Source organism: Castor canadensis, chromosome 1, assembly GCF_047511655.1.
Source record: "Castor canadensis chromosome 1, mCasCan1.hap1v2, whole genome shotgun sequence".
NCBI classification, from domain to species: Eukaryota; Metazoa; Chordata; class Mammalia; order Rodentia; family Castoridae; genus Castor; species Castor canadensis.
This window is the reverse complement of record NC_133386.1, coordinates 51,320,596-51,346,975: the sequence shown is the minus strand read 5'-3', so window position 1 is coordinate 51,346,975 and position 26,380 is coordinate 51,320,596. Positions and strand designations below refer to the sequence as shown.

The window sequence follows — 26,380 nt, the reverse complement described above, 5'->3', positions numbered from 1 at the left end:
TGATTCCCACTTCACTATTTGCTGTGTCTATTACTTCCTGAAAAGTCTTAAAAGAGGTAAGAAAAACCCATCTATATTCCTAGTATAAACTAAAGAAGGTAGTTTATAACAGAAACAAAAGCATCTCATATCATAAGAGTACTTAAAAACATACATATGCTCATTGCTATAACTTGGATCTTGAGTGTTCCCTAAAGACTCATAAGTTAAGAGGCTTAACTTATTGGGAGATGATGGAAAGTTTAAGAGGTAAGGCTTAGCAGGAGGTCTTTAGGTCACTGGGTCAAAAGTCCCTGAGAGGACTGTGGGGCTTTGGTGCCATGTGCTCCTGACATGATGTTGTTTTGCCACAGACCCAACAGATTAGGAACTGGAACCACTGAAATTATAAGTCAAGTCCAAATTCACCTTTTCTCTTTATAAGTTGATTACCTCAAATATTTGTTGTAGTGACAGAAAACTGATTAACATACCCATCTAAAAACCTTTATAAAAAATGAAGTTCTTTTTAAAAAGTATTAAAAATGTAACTTTAAAAAATGATCATTATAGGGTGTAGCTCAGTGGCAGAGTGCTTTCCTAGCATGTATAAGGTCTTGGATTTGATCCTCAGCAACACACGTATACCAAAAATCATGGTAATACTTAAGTATTATGACACCCTTCTTAATATTGCATCATGCTACAGTGAACCTCTGATTCTATAATCCTTAACAGAGACATGGTGTTAAACAACAGTGACTGAACAATACTCACTAACTTAAAATATATTTTTCTAGGTGTAATAATCCAGTTAGTGGATTTTCTTAATAAGTCTAAGTTTTCTTAATTATACTTACAAGTACAGTATCACAGACACAAAATGAGCAAATAGGTACCAAATGATATATACATAACAATTACTAACAACCCCAAAGGGGAACATAATTCTTTTACCTGGGCTTTTCTGGCACATCAGAAGGATTACTACAAAATGGTTCCTGGTAAATAGTTTCTGAAAGATCATGATCCAACAAAGTTGCCACAATTTCTTCCCGACTTGGTGGGGACATAAGTGGTTTCAGAATGTGAGCAGTTCGAGGAGTGAAATTGCCATTTTTAGATTGTAGGGGAGAGCTGGTAGACCTTGGTGAACTATCTGGAGTTGGTGTCAACATATCATTGTTTCTTGAGACATACAATTCTAAATCTTCAGAGACTGCATCCACAAGTTCACCATCAGGGGAAGACAGAATTGTAGTAAAAGAGGCATTCACTGTGTCAAGAGACTGACCCATTTCTTTTCTGGTATGACCTTGAATCCAGTCTGAATTGCCTGGCTGTGTGAGGCTTAGAAACACTTCTTTACTCACTGAACTCCTATTGAATCTGGATTTTTCATTGAGACAGTCCTCTGCTTGCTGGATGCAGAAAGAATCCATTATTGAATTAGACCGAGTGGTTAGAGGATGAAAGCTATTTTTCCACTGGTTGTGGCGATGATTCTCATTGCTATCTATGGATGATTTCTCAAAAAGTTCAGGGCTTGAAGTACCAGATCTAATCCATGAGGCCGAGTCAGAGACGTGATGCTTCTCCTCATCACACTTCTGGTTGTCATGACTTAAAAACTCACTTTTTTCTATAGCTTGTCCTGGGAAAAGATCCTGAACAGCATCACTTAGAAACTTCTGAGGCAAATTTTGATCAGCAGGGACAAACTGGCTTCCAGAATATAAACTACAAAATCCAGTCTGACCTATTGTATTAATATCAAAATTATAATTATGTTCTGGAGACAAGCTATCTTCTAGTGAATAACAACTTTCAAAACCTGGATCTGAAAAAAAGATGGGACTATCATCTGATAGGGAATTATCCAATTGGCCAGAGCTTTGTAAATTAAGAGAGTCTACTTTTAGATGTTTGGGAGTTTTTTCTTTAGGTTTTGTACTTCTGGGAGTTCGAGGTTTTCTTGGGGATGTTACTGATCGTGTCCGTTTATTTGCTTTATTACGTTCAACAGAACCAGACATATTTTTGTTTGGTTGATGTTTATTAGACAATGGGTCTTGTGTAATATTTGCATTTTGTGCTTTCTGTTGCCTTTTTTGTAATAATTCTTTTAGAACTGCCAGTCCAGACTGTCCTTCACCAAATGCTGAAGGTGTTGACACATTTTGATTTTTACACTGAGAAAGAGCTTTGGTTTGTGAAATTGCTTCAGACAATGACCTTTGTTTTACCCTTTCAGGTTTAAAACTTGACATATCTAAAATAAAGCCCCTTTGTTTCTGCTCCCATGCTATTTGTTTGATTGGATTTCTCAAGGAAGTTACAAAGCAATTATTAGGCATTTGGCTTTCTTCAGAAGCCACCTTTCCTGGAGAACAAGTTTCACTATGCTTTGATTGATCTGCCATGCATACAATCTGCTGCTGACTGTCTTTGCAATGTAAAAAATTAGAGGCACAGATCTGGTCTGGCTTTGACTCTAAGGAATTGTGATATTCATTTAACTTTCCAATAGATGACATATGGTTTTTTTGTACATTTGTATTCTCTTCTGTCTTTGGAGACATTATACCTGAAGATATCTGTGTACTCTGGGCTACCTGAGACAAATGGTTGGAAAGGTCAAATATATTTTTTTGAATCAAGGTTGATTCCTTTAGAGTAAACATAGCACTTTGATTATGAGGCCTTTGAGTATTAATTTTTGAGATTCCAGGTCCTACAGAACTACAAACTGATGAATGCAAATCATCTCGTGAACCGGGGAATGTTTGTGCATCTAACGACTTCTTTTTTTCTAAGAAAGGAGAAAAGCAGCCAGATAACTTCTGTTGTGCATTGATTCCAGTGGGCTGGGGAGCAGAAAGGGGATGATGATCTATAGCAGACCCTGTTAGTGACACCTCTTTCTGCTTAAAAAGTACTTGAGAGCTGGAATTATTCATGAATTCAGAAACATTCTGATGTTTCAGCACAAACTTAACTTCAGCACCAGACTGAGATTTTATTTTTTCATCCTTAAGTGCTATGTGCTTTCTTGATGCACATTTATCATTGGTTTTTGGTTTCTGTTTTGCTCTTGGTTTCTTTTTTCCATCATCTATTAGTTTATTTGTCTGATTTCGTTTGTTTCTTTTCTTAGTAACTACAGAAGGATTAACAAGCTTTGTTTTTGATTTCTTAGCCTGCACTCTTGTTCGACTATTTCTTCCTACACGAGAATTACCAGTTTTACTATTATTATTATATGCATTAGGACTCTTAAAAAGCATTGTTTCTTTTCCTGTAGCAGCCATAATTTCTTCAGCTCTTGGATCTGTGGGAGACCAGCAGCGAGGTGGAGAAGAATTGATAGGGCTTGTGCTTCTTTCAGAGAGAAAACCTAGTTTAGACATAACATCAGTATAATGCAAATCACAGTCTTCGGTTTCAGCATTGTATGATGGTAAAGGAGGAGAAAGAATAGCATGTGACCGTTTTTTCCTGAAAGACAAAGTTCTTTTAATAGTTTCAGTATTTGTCCTTTGTTGCTTACCAGTTTTTTTCTTTGCAGACTTATGTTTTGACTTTCTTCTGTGATTCTTCTTTGGTGTTAGTGGATAAATGGGATATTTGGTTGCAGGGGAGTCAGGAACTTTTGGCCAAAAGTCCTTCAAAGGTGCAAGCTTCTTATATAGTTCCATTTTTTCCTCTGTTAATATTACTTGTTTTTCTTTAGAGTCTATTTTTCCTAGCTTCACAAGCATATTTTTTCTCCCTCTAAATCTATTAATAATAATATACTTTATAATTACAGGAGGCAGCTTTTTAGACATTTTTCTTCGTTTTCGAGATTTGAGAGTTCCATCTAAACTTTCGCCAATTTCCATGGGATGAGGTAGGCTAATTTTTGAGTTGTGTGTTACAAAACTTGACTCACTATCTTCAGTTTCATAATTTACCTTGCGTTTGGCTCTAAGTGTGTATTTATTTCCATACAGTCCAAAGGACTGCTCAGTTTCTAAGGTTCCATCTCCAAAGTTACAGTCTATAAAACTGTCTGTAGGTGTTTTATTTTCAAAAGTTCCACGAGCAGCTTTAATTAAATCACTGGTTAATACATTATTCTTCTCAGGATTACTATTAAATGGATTATTTTGCATACAACTATCTTTTGTGGTTCCAGTTTCATTACTTTTGATAGAAGTCTCCTGATGACCTACAAGTTTCTTTTTATTCAATTTTAACCGGGATGCTTTATTGCCAGGTTGTAGTTTATATGTGACAGGAGATAGTTTCTGTGGTCTAGAGAGACAATTAGAAAGAACGACACTGGGAAAAAACATGTAATGTGCAGCTTGCTGGCTGAGACTAGGTTTTTCTGTTTTATGTTCTTGAAATTCTTCATATCTGATTTTAAGTTTATTTAATCCGCTCTCATCAGCAATGTTATCAAGAGAATGTGCCATAGTTCTGTTCTCCCTTGAGCATGACAATAAGTCACAATTTTCAGTTAATGATGAAGGGAAAAAACTATTCAGAGATGTGCTGTTTCCTTTTTCACTTCCCTCAGAGGATAATTTATTTTTTGAATGACTTACGTCAGAAAAGTTGAAAGAGTTTTTGCCCAATGTATTCTCGCTAGTGTGACGGTTCACATGTATAAAAGGGACATCCTTTTCAATCTTTCTAATGTTTGTATACTTTCGGCTTGGTACTTGTCTTGTAACAGATGGAATATCTTCGTCATAATCAAAAATACTATTTTCACAGGAAGATACTGGAAGAACATCTTTCCTACAAATCTCTTTATGAGAATTTTCTGAATGGACAGTACTGTTTAAAGATCCAGGATATTTCACAGAGTAAGTGCTTTCATTTTTAAAAGAAGTGACTGAATTATCTAAACCTTTTTCTACATTGTTTGGTTGTGAAACGTCTTCAATTAAATCTTCCTTGTTTAAAACATGGGAAGAAAGGGCACTTGTGTGTTTACACTGAAAGGTAATCTTAGCAGAAGATGGGGGTTCTAATGTAGCAGCATCTTTGTGAAAGATGGAGGGTTTTACTGATAGCTTGCTTGTTGCAATCACAGAAGAATGGGTTCTAGAATTTTCATTGTTCAACGGATTGTCTGAAATGGGAGAAAAAAGAATTCATTTCATTCATACACAAAGACTATTACCATGAAAGAAATTAAATAAAGTTATGTTAGTATGACGTACAGATAACATGGTTATCAGGACAAAATGTTTACTACTATCTTTAAGATAACTCAACCTAAATAATTAAGAGTTAGTTACAATTGTTGGTCATTATTTTAAACCATGTTCTTTTTTTTTTTTTTATGGTATTGGGGTTTGAACTCAGTATCTTCTGCTTGCTACGCAGGCGCTCTATGACTTGAGCTACTCCACCAGTCCTAAACCATGTTCTTTTGATATTAGGATTCAATGTCTTTTGAAGAAATAAAGGAAAAATACTATCGTATTTAAAATTTTTCATAAAATGTTTCCTAATATGTTCATTTCAAATAAAGTGAACATATTTCCTAGTTTCTTCTTATGCTATGTAAATGTCAGCTTGTAAGCTCGAAATCAGTAATTAGAGTATGTAATATCCCTTAGAAATGAGAATAATATATCTACATTTTTCCAAAGGAAAAATATCCTGGAGAAGGATAAAACATAATAGTTTCTATATATAGGAGAAATGGGAATAAATAGGGAATGTGATTATAGTTTCAAAATAAAATATATTTTTAGCCCTTAAATAACTAAATGTTCACAACAGATTTCCTTACTTACCACTATTTTCATCTGCAGTTCCATCTAACTGAGGTATAGAAAGGTTGGCAAGAAGCAAACTATTATCACTCCATTCCATTTCCTCTTCTGAAGATGAATCATCATCTTCAGTTGAACTTCTATGGGTATTTCTGCACAGTGAACTAGAGAAAATTAAAATTCACCAGTGAGTAAGACAATTGGAAAAGATCAACTTAGATGCAAATAATTTATGTAATCTGACTATAATAGTAAAATAATGCAAAAGATCTGAAAATTTTATGTCAGGGCTAGAGAGAAAGTAACAGAGATCTGACAAGAACTAGAAAGCAGTAAAGATACTGAGTCAATTTTGCAGTGGCTACAGAGTACGGTTGCTGAAAAATCTAGGTGGACTGTGAAGTACAGATAGATAATCTCTAAATTTCTTCTCATCCTGATACTAACCTGATACTTGCCCTTTGATCTAGATGAGCAAACCCTGTTTCTATTTATATCTATTTTTTCCTTCTCTGGCTTCAAAAGTTTGAAAATAATCTCTTTACTATACATAGAACAATTTTCCCTTTAAACAACTTGTCATAGTAACACTCTTAAGAGCTAAAAGAAGGGCCAGGTGCCTCTAATCCCAGCTACTTGGCAGAGACAGGAGAATCTGGGTTCCAGGCCAGCCCAGGCAAAAGCTAGCAAGACCCTATCTCAAAAATAAACTAAAATTAAAATGGTAGTGCACTTGTCTAGCAAGAGCTAGATCCTGAGTCAATTCCCCAGTACAGGGAAAAAAATGAAAGAAATATTAGATATCATCTAATACCTATAGCCCACCTTTCTACCTAATCTAAAAACTCTTATTTTTAACAGCTCTGATTCAACCTCTATTTTTATATTCTCTGTGGAAGGGGCTTGCTATCTCCTAGGATAATCTTTCTAGCCCTACTGGCTCTGATTGTTAGTAACTGCCTCTTGGTATTACACAAAATCTTTTTTTTGGGCAGTACTGGGGATTGAATAAACCACTTGAATTATACACCTAGCTGTTTTGTTTTTATTTTGTGTTTGAGAAAGGGTCTCACTTAGTTTGCCCAGGGTGGCCTTGAATTGGAGCTCCTCCTGTTTCTGCTTCAAAAGTAGCTAAGATTTTAGGCGTTGTACCACCATGCCCACACTTATACAAAATCTTTCTTTCAACTTCCATGTATTATTCCTGTTTATTTTTTCCCTCTGTAGTCATATGGAGCCAGTCTATGTAATTTTCCACATTAACCTTCAATATATAAATAAATGTGTCACTTGTTCTATAATGCTTCTCTAATTAGACAAAATATTTTCTTTTGAAAAGTACAGTATTCCCAGATCCTTCTGGCTTTCTTCCCCTAAGTATTCTTAAGCTATGTTACTCATGGCAAAATATAACATCTGATATAAAGAATAAAATGAACTAATTGCCTTCCTAGACATTATGCCTCTGTTATTCAGTTTCTCTCTGATGTATGTTTATGAAAATGTTAGGTTTGTCTTCCCAAGATTAAAATGGGCATAATTTTCACAGAATTGGTCCACTTAACACATAAGCATGAATTAAAATCATGGGCTAAACCATGCCTACTATATTACTAGAGAGTATTTTAGAAGACATGGACATTTGGAGATTTCCATACTTTAGCTGATAAAGCAGAAAAATAAAAACTTACATAGAAATAAACATTGAATTTATGGATTAACTTATTTCCCCTTTCATAATGGCTCTGGGGTTGAAAATTTCAAACACAGACTTTAGAAATTTTAGTACTACCTATAGAAGCTCAAAGAAAAAGCATGTTCAGTCTTTTAGGCTCAGAGGTCTACTTCTTTTCTACACACAGATATATATCTCAGCGGCAGACTCAAACCAATCAATCTCACAGAGACTGATTTAGAAAATCACAGTGCTGTCTTACTGATTTATCTTCTTTTTGCAGCGGGGGTGATGGGGATTGAACCAAAGGTCTTGCACAAGCTAGGCAAGTGCTCTAACACTGAGCTATACCTCCTGCCCTTGGTTTTCTGAGACAGTGTCTCACTATATAGCTCAGGCTGGCCTCAAAATTGCAATACTCCTGCTACCATCTCCCAGTGCTGGGATTATAGATACACACCACCAGTCCAAACATATTGATTTATCTTGAGAAATGAACACTGTCTGCTTCTGTGATGCTCTTATTTACTTACTTTTAATATTTAATTCATTCAGTCTAATCAGAACTGAAAGCCATTCTTTGTCTTCAAGCTGAGTCCATACATTGTTGCTTAGATTCCTAAGAGTTTACCTCCAAGAGAGGGCATTCTTTTTCAAGTTCTGAGATAAAGAGGAGCTTTGATTTTGTCCTGCTTATTCCTTAAGTGTGTTAACACATGTATATATAAATGAATGATTTCTAAAAGTTAATAGTTAATATTTTAAATGCAGCAAAATTTTATTTTGATTGGAATATGAAATATATGCTACATGAAAAAAAAAGCCACTATCGAAAAGGGTTTAAAAGAAGTCAATTTAGTTCATAAAGTATTTTATATTATGAGGAACAGTAATAAATAATTTCTGATTAAAGAAGAGTGATGATGACAAAATGAAACTAGTAAAATAACTAATAAATTACCTCTTTTTGGCACAATGTTCTTCAATATTGTTGTCCCATCTCTGGGACATCACCAAACTAAGCTCCATTTCTTCTTTTTCAATCTGTGGTTCGTTTTCTTCATCATCACTATTTTGGGGATTTTTAATATGTTCAAAAAGATGACATGGTGATGGCATCCTACTTCTTTCCCCCTGATATCCATCATTTTCCAAACCAGCAAGAAGGTGTACCAGAGCCTCATCAGGGCTACTGCCCACTATAAAACAAGTGAAACAATCACCAACATATAATTTAAATTTCCTAAAAAATTCAACAAATGAGATCAATTATAAAATAACACCACAGATGTTGACACAAGCTAAAAGAATATAGTTGATGTAGAGGCTCAGGTGTTCACGGCACTCTCCTATTAAAGTCTGATCTCTACCTGCATTAGAAACATTTAGTGACCTCATTTAAAAGAAGATTCTCACACCCCATCCCACATCTACTGAATCAGAATTTCTGAAGTAGGGCCCAGGAGTTTGCACTTTAACAAGCTGCCCAAGCTCTTAGTTAAGCTGGAAGGTCACTAAACAAAGTATGGTCACAAGTGTTCAGAATAAAAATAAAACATAATAAATATATGAACTAATGCTAATTAATTGCCTTAAAAGTATACATTTAAACACCTTCATTTAAAGCTTTATTTAGTTCACAGGATAGTCAAGGGATCCCTGTAGTTGAAAAATACAGAAGAGATTTAATAGTAGTTAACAGTACTATTTATAAAAACATATCATATATACTAGGATTGTTAAAATACAAAAGATATATCATATTAAATTCTGGGAAGGGTGTAAGGAAATTGGAACCTTCACTCTGCTGATCAGACTGTAAAATAGCACAACCATTTCTCAGTTTCTAAAATGTTAAAACACAAAGTTATACTTTGTGATTCTTTGAAAAATGTATTTGTCTTTTTCTCCATTTCTTGTCATACAACTACTAAAATCCTGTAATCCTTAAAGTGACAAGTATCTTTTTATATGCTAATGATCTAATGATTGATAGCCCCTAAGTATTCAGGATGGGAAGCTGGTCACTAGACAGTCCAAGGCAGGATTAGAGTTGAGAATCTGAGTCCCATCCTCCAACCTTTAGGAGGAGTGGAGAAGGGCTAAGAGTTGAGTTGTTCATGATTTCATCAATCACGTCCACGTAATGATATGTCCATAAAAACTCAAAAGTACTGAGTTCTGAGAGCTTCTGGGTAGCCAAACACACACTAGCTTCTGGGGACCACAAAACCCAGCTGTAACTGGCAATCTTAAGGGAATCTTAAGGAAAGGAGAACTCTTAGCATGTGAAATTTGATGCTGTCTCCAGGCACATGTTGGAATTTAGTTAGAGGATATCTAGATAGTGTTCACTGCAGAAATGACTACTAGCTTGTTATGTGGGGAAAATCTCCCAGACATTTGGTCTTCTGTTTTGATTGTTATGGTGTGAGAGCACAAGAAAAATGGAGTGTGGTTCGGTCCTATATTTACACCACATAATCCATTAATTGGGTCACTGCTATACATATACTCAAGAAAGTGGAAAATATTTTTACACAAAAATTTGTAGCAATATTCAAAATATTTTTACACAAAAATTAGCAATATTCAAAATAGCAAAAAAAAAGTGGAAATAACTCATATATCTACCAACTGATAAATAGAACATGGTATTACTTAGATGGTGGGATATTATTCAACAGGAAAAAAGAAATGAAGTCTCGATACATGCTATAACAAGGATGAACTTTGAAAACATCATGCTAAGTAAAAGCAGCCAGAAGCAAAACTCTATACATGATTCTACTTACATGAAATGTCCCAATTAGGTAAATCTGGCACAAGAGAATAAGACCTGCTGAAACTATTCTAAGAATGGGGGGAGGAGGATAAAGGAGAATGATGGTGGGAGTGACTTTAACTAAGATATATTGTAAGAACTTTTATAAATGTCATAATGTACTCCCAGTCCAATAATATGAATAATAATAATAAAAAAAGAATCTGGTTCAGTCATATAACCAAATGCAATACAAAAAAATGAAAATATTTGCTTTGAAAAGCTATTTTTGGCAATGATCTACTTCTTTTTTGTTTTGGATTTTTAGGTTATATTTCAGATAGGGTCTTGTTTTTTGCCTAGGGCCAGCCTCCGGTTAAGATCATCTACCTAGGGCCTCACACATAGCTGAGATGATAGACATGCTACCATGACTCTCCTGATCTCCACCTCCAGAGTAGCTGGGATTATAGGTATGTCCCTTGGCACCTAGCTTGGCAATCATCTGCTTCTTAAACCTAGAATTATGATTAGTTTTACGCTTCCTGAATTATACACTCAAATATTTGATAACATTGAGACTGTATTATTTGGAACTTAGGCAGAGTGGAATTATATCTGTTAATGATACACTATATATTTGACTAATATAACAAAATAGAGATATATCATTCATCTCTTTTTCAGTTCCTTTTTCTATGTTTCTCTCTTAACTATGCTTTAAAATAATTAGAAAGTACTTGAAAATACTTTTGAGATATATATTAATTTATTTAGAAATAGAATAATTTAGATTATGAACCTCATATTAATTTTTTGATACGGTCTTAGGATGATTTCTTTATAGATGTGACCACTCATTTAATAAAGAACAAATTTCCCTAATGCTGCTTAAGATGTTTTTGAAATATTAGCATGCACAATAATTTTGGTATTGTCCAAAATCAGTCAATTTATGTTCCATTCAGATGAAAATGTAACTAACATAGAGAGTGCATTAGATGAATCTGGGATCACATTTCATATTATAAAAATTTAAAACTGAAAAGCAAAGAAGGAAAGAAACATAAAATTAACTATGCCAATAAAATAAAAGGCACAAAGTAATGATATTTCATTTTTCACAACAAAATGTTAAATAAATTTCTGCAAAAGGTGACAGTAAGTTAGACTAAATTGTTGAAAAGAAATCTGTAAGTAATTTATGATACTAATGAAAATGCATTTTGGGTGATGCAAAGACACTAGAAATAGTTATGTTTTATTAATGCACTTCACTTTAGAGAACATTAATTCAAAAGAGATGCTTCAGCAATACAGTGGTCCTGCAAAGTAATTTTAAAAAAAGAAATTATTTTATTTAACAATTATTGTTCAGAAAACACTGTGCAGACAACATAAAATATATTTTCATTTCCTATTTATTGAATATGAAATGTTACTCTCTTTAAAACAAAAGGAAAAAAATACCCTCTTAAACTCGCTTTCACCAATTTAAAACACTGAATAGTTATGGTAGCATTGTTACTTACTGAAAACTGGTGACTCGCTCAGTCTTTGTGTCAAAGGCTGAAAAGTCTGACTATTTTCCATGAGGTTCAAAATTGCTTCTTCATTAATGAGTGCTTCTTCCACTTTATGTCTAATGTGACCTTAAGACAACAGAGTACAAAAACATTAAAATAATGGCCTAATCTAAAACTTATCATTTAGAATTTGTGTAAATTAGGAAGCATTACATTGTAAGCCTATTTAAAAATTTGATGTATTAGTGATATATACTAAAAAAAAAATGTAATGAAACTTAATAGAGAGTCACAAGAATATCTAAACCAGTCACAGGGGTTAATAAGAAACAAAACAGAACAAATAGCCTCTAAATTCACAGATCATGAAATATTTACAATCTCTTCACCCTTTTTGAGCTTCTCTAGTATATACAGAGAGTTACATTACTCTGACAAAATCACCGTATAGTAAGTTATAGAAAGTGGGGAAGGGAAAAAAGTTTATTATTTGTATAATCAAATTCTTTAATCTCTACAATTCAAAAACAAACTCATATATTAAGTGCATATTTTTCAAAAAGCTTCTTACTCATTATCTAAAACTAGTCTTTCAACATTTATAGAGGATTTAATGCACAGAGAGATTCAATAATTTTGAGAAAAAAAGATAAAATGAATCCTGTACTATAATCCAGTCAAGGAAGAGACAGAGAATAAAAAGCACATAGTAGTAAGGGGAAGAGAGTACACACAAAAAAATTACAATTATATAATAGCTAATTAGAAAACAGTTCTGCTTTCCTGCTTCAGATATCTAATCAGACTTAACAGCTAAGTGCTTTTGAGATTTTTGGAGTTTAAATCTTCATGAAGAAATATTTTTAGGTCAAATACCTCAAGATATAGCTGGAGCAATAAGGAATGTTTAATCAAAATAAATGAACAAATACATAAAAAATACTTGAAAAATAGCTCATTCTAAAACAGAAAGTATTGGAAGGATCAATAAAAACAAAACCTGGTTTGTAAATAGATAAGACTAAAAAGAATGATCGAAACAAATTTTAAGAAGGTATAAGTAAATTACATTAGTAATAAAAGGGAAGGTTAGTAAAGGTAAAAGATACTAAAAAAATACAATGACTTTTATACCCAAAACATGGAAAAATCAGATAAAATGGATAATTTCTTAGAAAAAAAAATGACCAAACTTGACTCAAGCAGAAATACAAAGCTTGACTAGGTGTATGACAAATATGGAAAGTTAATGAGAGGCTTACTCTACCCTTTTTACCTCCTACTCCTTTATACAAAAAATTCACCAACCAAAAAAACCTGATACTGTACAAAGTCTGGATGGTTTAACAGATGACATCTTTAAATCCTTAAGAAACATATTATCTCAATATAACAGAAGTTCTCAAGAAGAGTGTTGAAAAAGGGAAAGCTCTACAACTCATTTAAAGACACAAGATAGGGACCTTTCTCAATTATTTAAAAAAGTTAAAATTTAAAACAAAATATTAGAAAAGTAGATATATCAATGCTTAAAAAAATACAAATGTGACTAAGAAGGATTTATTTTAGGAATACAGGGTAGTTTAATTTTAGAAGATAAAAATTGATTTAATGTAATCCACCACATTAATAAAGCAAAAGAGAAAATTATTTCAATAAATTCAGAAGAGACTATTTGGTAAAACTTAATTTAATACTTACAACAAACATCTAAGCAAACAAGAATTAGGAGGGATATTAACCTGATTAAGGTATATCTACCAATAACGTGTAGAAAAATCTCATACACTTTTTTTTTTCAGTACTGGGGTTTGAACTCATGGCCTTGGGCTTTCTAGGCAAGTGTGCTATCATTTGAGCAATGCCCCAGCCCTTTTTGCTTTAATTAATTGTTTGAATAAGGTTTGAGCCCAGAGCCAGGCTCAGATTGCAGTGCTCCTGGCCTATGCCTCTCAAGTAGCTGGGATTACAGATGAGCACAACCATGCCTGGGGTAAATCTCATACTTTATGAAATATATAAGCATTCCATTTAAAGTCAGGAAAAAGTCTGAACACTTCTACTCAACATCATCCTGGAGATCTTAGGCAGGGCATTAAGACTGAAGAAAAAATAATAAACATGGAAAAGATGGTAATAAAAAGAGTTATTTGCAGATGATGAGTCAATACACTGAAAAATCTAAGAGAAGATACATCTAAAGTGTTAGTACTGATAACAGTTGCTGTAAAAGATGAAAACTGTAATTCCAGCTCCTTGGAAGGCAGACATCCAGAGGATTGTAGTTTGAGGTAAGCCCAAGTAAAAAGTTAGTGAGAAGCAATCTCAACAAACAAGGTAGGCAGGGTGGTTCATAGCTATAATCCCTGCTCTCTGGGAGGCTAAGTAGGAGGATGGTGGTCCAACGTCAGTCTGGGAAAAATGTGAGACTCAACCCAAAAAATAACTAAAGTGAAAAGGGCTGAGACCATGGCTCAAGTTGTAGAGTGCTTGACTAGCAGGCACAAAGCCAAGACCCTGAGTTCAAGTGCCAGTATTGCCCCTCCTTCCCCAGATGACTGATAGATGTATAAAAATAAGTAAAGTTCACTAAATCAGCAATTAATTAATATAATTTTTGAAAGATAAAACAATTAAAAGGTACTTGGAGTATATAAAACAAAAGACACAATTTTAGAAAGAATTACAAAACTATTGAAAAACATGAAAGACCAAGTAAAATGACAACTATATCATAGTTATAGCCTAGTTGTTATAAAAAGAAAAACATTCTTAAGCCAGTTTATAAATTCAATTAATTTCCTTTAAAAGCCCAACAGAGTTATTCACAGAAATAAAACAATGTGATCCTAAATGAACATTGGAGAGATGTTTTGTTTTTAAAGGATCAAGAGTAGACAATTCTGAAGCTGAATAAAGAAACACATTCCCTGACGAGATCTTATAAAGAATCATAATTAATAGCTAGATGCTGTGGCTCACACCTGCAATCCTACCTACTTGGGAGGCTAAGATCAGGAGGATCTTGGTTCAAGGCCAGAATGGGCAAATAATTCATGAGATCCCATCTCCAAAATAATCAGAGCAAAATGGACTGGAAGTGTGGCTGAAGGGCTTTAGAAGCACAAAGCCTTGAGTTCAAACCCCAGTCCCATCAACAGCAATCAAAGCAGCACAATATTAATACAGAGGACCAGAGGTAGGGGAATGATGGAGAACAAAAACCCTTTTCAGTAACTGTGGTGACACACTAGCAACTTATACACATGGGCATATGACATAATCAGAACATTACTATTTATATAAGTAAAATTTCAGATGAATTAAAGAAGGCCTAAATGGGAAAAAAAAAATAAAGTGTAAGCACACATAAACTTTTGGAAAACACTTAAGAGAAAACTTTTATTACATCAAGATAGGGAAGGATTCATAAACCAGCAACAAAAATCAAACCATAAAGGGAGATATTGGTAAATTTGACATTAAAATTAAAGACATGTAAAACACTAAATATAAGAATTTTTTTTAATAAAGGAAGAAAATATTGGAAAATGAAGCTAAGATTTCTCAAAGATGCTGTAGAACAGCGTAAGTCTCAATGGGAGAAAATGTCTCTATAATAAATAACAGCGAAAGGGTCAATCTATGAAATATGAGGAATTCCTACATGAGAAAAAGCTGGCAGCCCAATGGAAAATGAGCAAAGAACAGGAATAAGCAATTCTCAGATAAAGAAACCTGCATAGCCTTTAAAGATACTCAAACTAATTGGCAGTCATCAAGCGCAGATTAAAATAAGGGGATGCTATTTCAAAGAATCAGAGTGGCAGGAATTTTTTGTACTTATTAGTTTCTATCTATTATTTGACACTACCAAATGTTGAGGCTCCTCTTGCCTAGGAAATCTGCACATGAAACAAGTGATAATGAGTAAAACTTTCATTATTCTCTAATTAATCAATCACGTATGAGGCTAAATACATTATAGAAACACCGTTAACAGATGCTCATAGCATCCAGCAAATGACCCTTACATGTGTTTCATAGAGTAACTCTTGCACAAAGCCACAAGAAGGCAGATATAGCAATCCGCTAAAGTGAAAATTATCTAATACTTGAGAGACACAGAGAACTGTTACTACAGTTTGAAGTAGAATACTATTCAACAGCGAAAATGAATGAGCCAAAATAAATTTCAAAGTTACAATGTTCACATAAAAAGATAGTATCTTTAGCAATGACAGAAATGAAGATTAAACCACAGAGAGATACCTTTTCATACACCCTATGATAGGTACATTAAAAAGACACATAATACCAAGTATTAGTGAAAACAGAGCTACAGTAAGCCTCGCAAAATGCTAGTAGGAACATAAAACAGTTCAGCCACTATTGAAAACAGTTTTCATATCATTAAAAAACACAAATTTACCACATGATCTACCAATTCCAATCCACTCAAGAGAAATTCGAATATATCCACAAAAAGATATGTTCACAGGAGCATTACTCTGTTTTTATTTTTTCTCTCTGTAAACAAAAGTAATCTTTGTAGTGAAGTTTACTCTCAAACTGGTTTCATTTGCTACTGTTTCCAATATTTTATAACTCTAAGTTATATGTTTAACTGTTTATAGTTCCATTATTGCTATAAGTCAAATGTGAAAGCTCAGATATTTGTCAACTGATAATTGGATTAACAAAAGTATGTATATCTATGTAATGTAATACTATTAGGCAATAAAAAGAAATGAAATACTGACAGTTACTATAATGCGGACAAGCCTTAAGTATTATGCTAAGTAAAAGAAGATACAAAAAACTAAACATTGCATTATTTCAAATATTTTATATATATATAATACATATAAATTATATATATTATATATAAACATATTACATATCATATATGTTATATATATTTTCAAATATATGTCAAATATTTATTTGACATATCTAGAAAAGGCAAATGTAGAGAGACAAGAAAGTATATTAGTGGTAATTTGGGACTTAAAGGTGGGAATGGGTACGACTGCCAATGAACACAAGGTATCCTTTGAGCTCAAGGGAATGTTGTGAAATTGGATTATGAAGATATTTGGACAATTCTGTAAATTTATTATAAAAAATGGATTAATTATATATTTAAAATGAGTGAATTTTATGCTATCTAAAGTACAGCTCAATTAAGTTGCTTAAAATATATAATGTTGAATGGAAAAAGCAAGTTGCTTAACTTATGCCAAATAGGACACCATTTAGATAAAATTTAAGACTTAAATCAATAGTATATACTGTGGAAATACATATATAAAAAACACAAATTATATATGGTAACAGTTTGTACCAACTTCAGCATAGTGCTTACCTTTAGAGAAGTAGAAAGGGTATAAATGAATGGGAGACAGAATTTTTGCCATATCCTTATTTGTTTCTTTAAAAAAAAAAATCTTAGCAAGCTCAATCAAGTATTAATATCTCAGTGCTAGATACATAGATGTCAGTTAGAGTATTTTGTGTATACTTGAAAAGACAGTCTCACCTTTGCTCAACTCTGTGTCTTTGTGGACTTCTATCATATTGGCTGGAGTACACTGAAGGATTTCAGGAGACAGAACTTCAGAGTGCAAGGTTAACTCGGCAGAGAACTCCTGGGATCCATCGCTATAGTCCATAGATCCTGATAATGTTCTGCTTAATTAAAACATATCCTTTATAACAAACTAGATAACAAACAAGATAAAATTAGTTCTGAGATCTATAGTAAATAACCACTTACACAGAGAAATCACTCTGTTTGAGAATTTCCTGAAGTCTCTTCTGAAAATTTTTTTCACTTTCTGTTGCTGGCACCAACCTATGATCTATGAATTTTAAAAGAACATTAAAAATATAAATAGTAAATGAATGAAATATATTTTCCTTTCTCTTAAAGCAGCTTTAAAAATGATAGAAACTATCTTTTTCTTGACACATATAACACCACCTAAATGTAGTCCTATTATAGAACGAAACAAAAGAGAAATAGTTGTTACTGAAGCTATAAAATGAAGCACTTGCAGTCAGTGCATGATTAAGTTCTATAATTATAACCTAAATCTAAAACAGAAAAACACTGTAAACTATCTAAAAATGTATCATACAACCCTGCAACTAGAAACTTCCCCCCTTGTAAAATATAGTATATCCAAATGACATAAAAGACAGTCAAATTTTACCAAAACATTTTTGATACCCTAGACATTACAATAAAATTTAAATTTTTTAATTGGACTTCACCAGAGGCATGACACCATATTTTTAACTAGACATAGTTTTTGTGTTTTATACATTTACCTGTATGTTTAAAATTTTGTTGTATTCATGGTATTTATTTATTTATTATTCATTTGAGTACTCTCAAATTCTTACTGAATGTAGCAACATTTAATAATAGATTGGTATTTTTCTCACAGCTGTACATGATGATCAAAGTGACAGTTTGTGACATTCCCATAAAATAATTTGGAGGCAGTATTTCATGGAGTACATTTTCAAAGTATAATGAACTGAACATATTTCTAAGTGAGAATTCATGTTTTTCAATACCACATTTGAAAATACAGAAGGCTACAATGTATTACAGGATTAAAAAGGAACAAAAATAGGGCAAGAGGACAAGGTGCACTGAAAACCAAGGTCAGAGATGGAGATGTCAACTTCTTGTGGAAAGAGATGACAAAAAGTGACACTTAGAGACAGTTACAGAGATAAGAAAAATTACTGTACAAAATTATCCTACTGTACAACATTAGGAAAAATACACAGAAAATTTAAAGGTAATTTGAAATGTAATGTAGCATAGGAGGGAAAATTCAACAACTACATTTTTTTCACTAAAATATTTAGTTTAAAAAAAAAAATCACTAGAGAACTGTTTGGTTTATACCTTGTGACTCAGGTTGGCTAATTTGAGAAGTTTCATTTCTATTTCTTCGCCGTTGCTTTTCATCTTCCCATATGGCCTGTAGACCAGGGTTTCCACCTATTTGAGCTGTAATCACAACAAAACTTCAGAATTACAAAGGTCACAGTAAAAAATTCTTGCTTAAAAAATAAACCCAAACATTTTCTTGATAAATATTTCCTTTTAAGAACAACAATTAATTTGGGTACTATAATGGACAGACTATCCCAACCTACAGTTATCACATTACTACTTTTTTGCGTTTTCTTTATAATGGTTAAAACCCAGCAAGTGAGTAAAATCCAGACATCTGGTAATAGCCAACAAAAGATCTAAGTGTTCTCCTTTGGTATATAATCTGAAGATCAAAAAATTACAAGGCACAGTATATTAAGTTATTTTATACTGGTTAATTTTATTTAATGTCACACTTACTTTAGTCTCATATATATGCAAACATGGTCATATGAATAAAAATATAAATGGAAAAATAATGACTATATGGTATAACTTAGATATGAAATGTCCCCTGAAGGCTCATGTATCCAAGGTTTGGTTCCAGGCTGGTGGTGCTAGTGAGAGGCAATTGGATCATGAGGGTGCTAACTTCATCAATGGATTAGTAAATTCAAGATTTCATCCCTGAATAGCTGCTAAAGGGTGCGGCCTAGTTGGAAAAGGCAGATCACTGGGGGCATGCATTTGAAGGCTGTATCTTATTCAGGTCCCCTTCTCTCTGTCTCTCTTTTCGTCTAAGCTGACATGAGGTGAGCTGCTTTGCTCTACATCATCATACGCCCAGAAATAATGGAAATAGCCAACCATGACCTGAAACCTCTGAAATTGTGAGTTAAAATAAATCTTTCCTCCTTTAAATTGATTTTTTCAGGTATTTAGTCAGTGATGGAAAGCTGGTTAACACACTACTATATTATCAGAAATACAGAAGCAATCTTTAAAACATGTTGCATCATTCTATACTATCTAAATACCCTAGAAATAGAACCACTTTGTCATTAAGTTTACAAATAAAAATATACATTAAGAATAATTGTGGTGGGTGGGGACAAAGGAGAATGATGGAGGGGATAAATTCAACTATGATATATTGTAAGAAATTTTGTAAATGTCACAATGTACCCTCAGAACAACAAGAACAAATAAATGTATGAATAAAAAAATCTTTGCTGTAAAAAAAAAATTTTGTGGTGCTAAAAGTGTGACTCAAGTGGTAGAGAGCCTGCCTGGCAAGAGCAATGCCCTGAGTTCAACCTGTCGTGCCATCAAAAACATAGTAATAATTGTATGCATACCCTCAATATCCAACCGATTTAAGATGTCAGCAGCTACAGCATCCACTTCTAATTCACAGGTACTCTGTGGTTCAACTCCTTCCAGTAATAAAGAGCTGTAATGAAAAAATATCAAAAAACACAACTCTGCTAAAGGAAATTTTGTAAGATTTTTCTTAGTTACACAAGAACTCATGTTTATGTGGTAACCAGAAAACATGATATTCATTCAAAATTATTTATATAATTGATCCTGTGTACATAAAACTAAAAAAACAGGATGAGAAAAATATAAAATCTATTATGCTGACAACTTTATTGAGATCCATTGCAGTCTGTTCTTCCTTAATTTTGTGAAAATATGTCTCCAAAAAGCAAATGGTGTCCCAAAAGCAAGGTAAAAGTTATGGTAATCTCCCAAGCCAAAAAGGGCACGTTAATCTGCTTGACTAAAGTTATAAAGATATAATTCTAGATTTGTTCAAAGGCAGCATGTCTTTAGTGGAAGCTGTGTGGCAACTATGGGGAAAATGAATCAAGCAGTACAGTACTGTACTGAATTCTATGCATCCTGACCATTTGTGGATATCAACGGTCTACTGTATGATTATAAGAACAATTCCAGAATATCTGTGAAGAAACTAAGAAGTACATGTGCATGTTTACCAAAAAGTCCTGATCCTTGTTAATAAGGAAAATAAAATTGTTGACTATCTATATTACTTTGAAGTCTTTAAAGATTTATTCTGATGTAACATTCAGTAATAAAACAATATTAGTTCTAACAGTATTTAATGAAATTCTTTCTTAACTTTAGGTATAAACAACCCCAAGTAATTTGATAATGTGGAAATTCTGTCAAATTTATATTAATGATCTGAAACTATACAAGTTAAGTTCTAGACAGATTTTTTTGTTTGTGGTTTTGAGACAGTTTCCCATGTTCCCCAGGCTGGCCTTGAACTCTGAATTCTCTTGCCTCAGCCTGCCAAGTACTAGGATTACAGATGTGCCCCACCATGCCCAGCTCTAAACAAGTATTCTTTTGAAAGCTTATGTTCAACTGATTAATAAATAATTCACATTTTATTAATAAAAAATAAAAAAATAAGCCACATAGCTAAACACTTTCTCCCTTGCATCTTCATTAAAGACACCTGCTTCAAAAGTATTATCTGTAGTGAAAAGAGGAAACTATAACCATCCTACCAATACTCAACTGACCAATAAAAGGATCAAGGAACTGGGTACAAAACAGAATCCTTTAGTTCTACAAAGATAAACCTATTAAATTAGTAATTTAGATAGGTGCTGATTACATATTTGCCTTATGATAAGAAAACTGCTTTATTAGAAAATCTAAACATGTGGAATATAATACCTCTAACAAAAAGTATAATCAATAAAGTAGTTAAAGGAAATTGCAGATTATATTATTTGTAAACACAGTATTGCAATGCATGTTTCCATAAATACTTAATATTTAGAAATTTGAGTTATTTTTATTAAAAAATGTACTATTTCAGTTTTAAACTTCTATCTTATAAAATGATTTTTTAACTTCATATAGTTATAAGTTCTGAATTTAGAATACAAGATAAATAAAGATGAATGCTAGAGAGAAGTATAACAATCTACCCCAGACTCCTTTTATTAATTAGATAATTACTATGTACATTTTCGTGGTCTGTTTTTTACATCTATGATTTCATGTCATACGCTAAGATTGAGGTTTGCTTTTTAAATAAACATATACAGCACAGTGGCATGTACATAAAATGTTCATTTCCTTAACAACACTGACTAACCTTGGTATTTCATCTTCTTTCCACTGAAATAAAGTCCCAGCAAGGGAATTTCCTGGTAACTGATCCTTGTATGATCCAGTTGCATGAGATGTATCATCTAGGAACAGAAAAGTAAATTGAACTACATTCTACTTTTAATTTGCATGTAATTACCCTTTAAGTAAAATAATTTACAACCCATGTGACTAGTTCCTACAATTATGTCCTAAAAATTCATGAATACAGGAATACATATACACAATTGAAAATAATGGTTCCAAACTAAAAGGGAAAAAACAGTACCTGCAATATATGCATATGAAGAAGAAACGGCTACATCATTTCCAAAGTATAATAAAAGTATGCTACATTTAAATGTGTTATTGTAGTAAATATGCTTAAAATATCATTTGAGAAATAAAGAATTACAAATTTTTATAGACTTTAATTCCTAGGCCTCAACTAAAAGGTGGAAATTTCACATGAAATTTAAAATATACTTTTATACTAATCCCTGAACAAAAGAAAATACACAATGAATTCCAGAAATAATGGCAAGAATACTGAGTAGAAATGTGGAGCAAATTTGAATACAATCTGATTTGCATTTGAAGAGGAGACACTTGTCTGCTTAGATGTTTCAAAAGAATCCTGAGTTCACACTTTGGAAGTCTCTTAATTTCTGCATATCTAATTTTGTAATTTCTTATGGGAATAAGTCCAAATAACAGAAAGCTGAGTGAGTGGCATCAAAAAGAATCCTAACTGTAAAAAAGATATTAAAATCACAGTCCTCTCCAGATGATTTGAAAACTCTTTATTTGGTTCACATTTTTTCCCTTTTGTCAAGTGAACAGAGTGTCTCACACATGCTAGGCAAATGCTCTATCACTGAGCTATAACCCCAGCCCTTACTTGGTTAGCTTAATCATAAAATGGCAAGTTATTACCGTATTTGCTATTTCAACAAAACACATGCTGAAACATGCAACTGATCTTATACAGGTTCAGAATGGCTTTGCAGCATCTTTTTTTTTTTTGGCGGTACCGGGGTGAGAACTTTGGGCCTCACGCTTGCTAGTAGGCAGGTGCTCTTACTGTCTGAGCTACTCTGTGAGCCCATATGAATGGCTTTGTTACAATAGTATGGATGGGCATTTATAAGAAATTAATTTGCAAGTTACAACATACATTAATAATTTTCTAATACATTTATATGAATAACACTTCTGATTTAGTTACCAATCACATTATAAAAATTCTAATTTCAGGGCTGGGGATGTAGTTCAGTGATGGAGCCTAATGTACATGAGGTTCCCCTCAGTTCAACATCCAGCAGTACAAAACAAAACACTCATTTTACTATACTCTATGTATTGTTTCAGTATATCCCTAAAAAACATGAAATGTCTGCATTTAAATATATATGTTCACATTAAGTAGTATGTGTACATACAAGTTCTTTTCAACTATAGATGTTAAAGAAGCATAATACTGAAAGACAGACTGCAGGAGGTCCACGTGTTCCCAAAAGTTGGCAATTAGCCAGGGGGAAAAGCACCCCTTCTTCTCAAGAAATACCTGTTCATGCCAAAGAGACACCTCTCCTTCCCAAGAGACACCCTTTCACACCAAAATCTCCACCCTCTGGCAATAAAAAAGCTATAAAACTCAACATCCAACCTGTGTCAGTTTCCGGGTCCCACTGCATATCCCCCATGTGGCCTTTCCTTTCTCTTCTCTACAAATAAAACTTTTCTGACTTTTGCTGCTTGAGTCCACCTTTGATTTCCATCTAAGAGCAGAACAAGAACCCTAACCACCCAAAAATTCCAGTATATCAATATAAAATAGCCTCTGGGGTGCTCAAAATATTTGCTCCATTTAAATACTTAATATAGTTCATATTAACAAATTATAGTAATTAGCACCATTTCTATTTCATTTGACAACTGATTATATATCCTAGGAAAATTATATATGCATATGTAATATTCAAATTTCTAAACTGTTTTCTACTTTTGAATGTATTCTACTTTCAAAAGACTATTACCATTATTGTCTTTATATGATAAAATATTAAGCTATACATATATGAAACATACACTTTTTTGTCACAGAACTGCATTCTCAACTTCACTGTACTGTGTTTGAGATACCATGACAAAATACAAAAAATTATTTGCCCACTTTTTCCATGACTGCAATATGTATCTTATGGTACAAGAGATTGAAACCAGGACTGCAAGCACCTCTCTGCCTCTTGAAAACTGCCCTGCCCTTTGGTTTTGCATTTTGTTTATGAGATAGGGGCTCACTAACTTTTCCTGGGCTGGCTCAAACTTGCAATCATCCTGTCTCTGCCTCCTGCATAGCTGGGATTGTGCCACTATATCCAGCACAGTGTACCCTTTATCTTACATCAAACAAGAACAAAAATAATTCCTATGCTAGATTAAAATATAAATTTTATTTTATCATACTGAAATTTCTGTCCTTTTAATTTATCTTAACTGCTTTCAAATTTGTAAAATGTTTTCATGCTTTGAAAAAAACCTCTAATGACCATTCCAATACTTCCCTATTTTAAGTAAAATGGTTTATCCGTACTTGCTAATCCAAACTTCTCCCATGCTTTTTCACATCTCTACTGTGAAAATTATATCCTCTTCCTATAATACCTATTGTACATACTCTACAAACTTTTCAATTTCTCAATCTTCATTAAATTCTCAGTTACTCTTGACACTGATAGCTAGCTTGTTATTCTTCATTTCCCAGTAAGCTTTTTTTATAATTTCAGATTTACAGAAAAGCTGCAAAAAAAAAAAAAAAAAAAAAAAAAAAAGTGCAGAGTCCCATAAAGTGGCTACCTGGTTTCTCTTATTTTTAATATTCTATATTACCCTGATATAATGAAGAACTGCTACTGGAAGATATTATTAAACTTCAAAGTGTTTACTTTATTTGAATTTCATCAATTTTTCCACTAATGCCATCTTTCTGTTCTCAGATTCAATCAAGGGCACCATGATGTATTTAGTTGCCTTGCCTCCCTGGTCCCCTCTGGCCTGTTTGTAAGTTTCCTTGTTTTTTTCATGATCCTGACAGCTATGAATACTGAGGAGGTAACCAGTTTGTCAGCTGTTTCCTCACAATTAGACTAGAATTTTTGGAAAGCATATCACAGGAATGAAGCGTCTTATCACACTGTATAAAAGGGTACACAATATGTACATGACATCACTGATAATGTTAATCTAAATCATGATACATGAATGAGTCATGTATCTACCATGCTAGTCATACAGAATAATTCCTTTACTATAAAAGTACCCCTGTACATTCACTTTGCAGTCAACTCTCTCCTCTTTTCTAATACCTGGCAACCAATAATTTTGTTTTCTATATCTATAGTCTTTGCCTTTTCCAAAGTGTCTATGAATGAAATTATATAATTTGTAGCCTTCTGGGTCTGACTTCTTTTACTCGGTACAATGCTTTAAAGGCTCATGTATTTATATGATGTGAGTTAATAGTGTTCCTTTGTCATTAAATAGAATTACAATCTATCCATTCCCCTATTCCATGGACATCTTAGTTGCTTCATAGTTTTAGCACTTATGAACAAAGATAGTATAAACATTTATATACAAGTTTGAGTAGACATCTAAGAAAGCAATTGCTGGGTCATACTGTAAGTTGTAAGTTAGTAAGAAACTAAAAAACTATCTCCCAGAGTGCCTACTATTTTGCACTGTTACCAGAAATGATTGAGAGTTGCTATTGTTTTACAGACAGGCCAAGATTTGTTATCATTTGTCTTTTGAATTTTACCCATTTATAGTCTGTAAAGTTAGCTCTGTGGCTGTAAGTCATATTTCCTCAGTAACATATAATGTTGAATATCATCTTTTCATGTGTTTGCCATCATTTTTCTATCTTCTTTGGTGATTTGTTCCAGCCTTTTGGCCACTTTTATTTGAGTTGCTTTCTTATTATTTTTCAGAGTTCTCTATATATTTTAAATGTAATTCTTTATGAGATATATAATTTATAATTATTTTCACTCTGACTTCTCTTACTTTTTTTTTTTTTTTTCACTTGAGTTACTAGGAATTGAACTGAGGGCCTCACGCTTGCCTAGCACTAGAGCCATGTCCCTAGTCCTTTGCTTTTCATTTTTCAGATAAGACCTTACATTTGTGCCCAACGTGGACTTGGACCTGGTTCTTCCTGTCTCTGCCTTCTGAGAAGCTGGAATTACAGGAGCAGGCCATCAAGCCCAGCTCTTTTCATTCTTCTAACAGTGCTTTCAAAGAGCAAAAGTTTTAAGTTTTGACAAAACCAACTCAACAATTTTTCCTTTCACAGACATTGCTCTTGGTGTTTGTTGTATTCAAAACCTCAAACTCAAGGTTGAGCAGATTTTCCCTTTATTTTTTTTAAAGTTTGATAGACTACATTTTACATTTAAGACTATAATATATTTTAAGTTAATTTTTAAAAATATATAAAACATATCTCAGTTCTTTTTATTTTCTGTCATATGGACAACCAATTATTCTAGCACTATTTATTCAAAAAAACATTCTTTCTATATTGAATTACCACTGTGCCTTTGTCAGAGT

At 33.0% G+C, this 26,380-nt stretch overlaps 1 protein-coding gene across 16 annotated transcripts in view; it reads right to left on the bottom strand.

Moving 5' to 3' along the window:
• The window catches only part of Rev3l (REV3 like, DNA directed polymerase zeta catalytic subunit), a 172,848-nt gene that overhangs the window by 72,933 nt on the left and 73,535 nt on the right, over nt 1-26,380 (bottom strand). For 15 of the 16 annotated variants that reach the window (XR_012448984.1, XM_074076494.1, XM_074076587.1 and 12 more), the window contains 9 exons: nt 21,771-21,867; nt 19,984-20,078; nt 18,653-18,757; nt 17,504-17,588; nt 17,267-17,418; nt 11,731-11,850; nt 8,396-8,633; nt 5,781-5,923; nt 937-5,107 (listed from right to left, as the gene is read on the bottom strand). Coding sequence is in view for 15 of the 16 variants with exons in the window: in XM_074076494.1 (XP_073932595.1) it covers nt 937-5,107; nt 5,781-5,923; nt 8,396-8,633; nt 11,731-11,850; nt 17,267-17,418; nt 17,504-17,588; nt 18,653-18,757; nt 19,984-20,078; nt 21,771-21,867 (5,206 nt within the window). In the remaining variant the exon portion in view is untranslated. The remainder of the gene's footprint in view (nt 1-936; nt 5,108-5,780; nt 5,924-8,395; nt 8,634-11,730; nt 11,851-17,266; nt 17,419-17,503; nt 17,589-18,652; nt 18,758-19,983; nt 20,079-21,770; nt 21,868-26,380) is intronic. The other variant, XM_020168699.2, reaches the window with a different exon arrangement.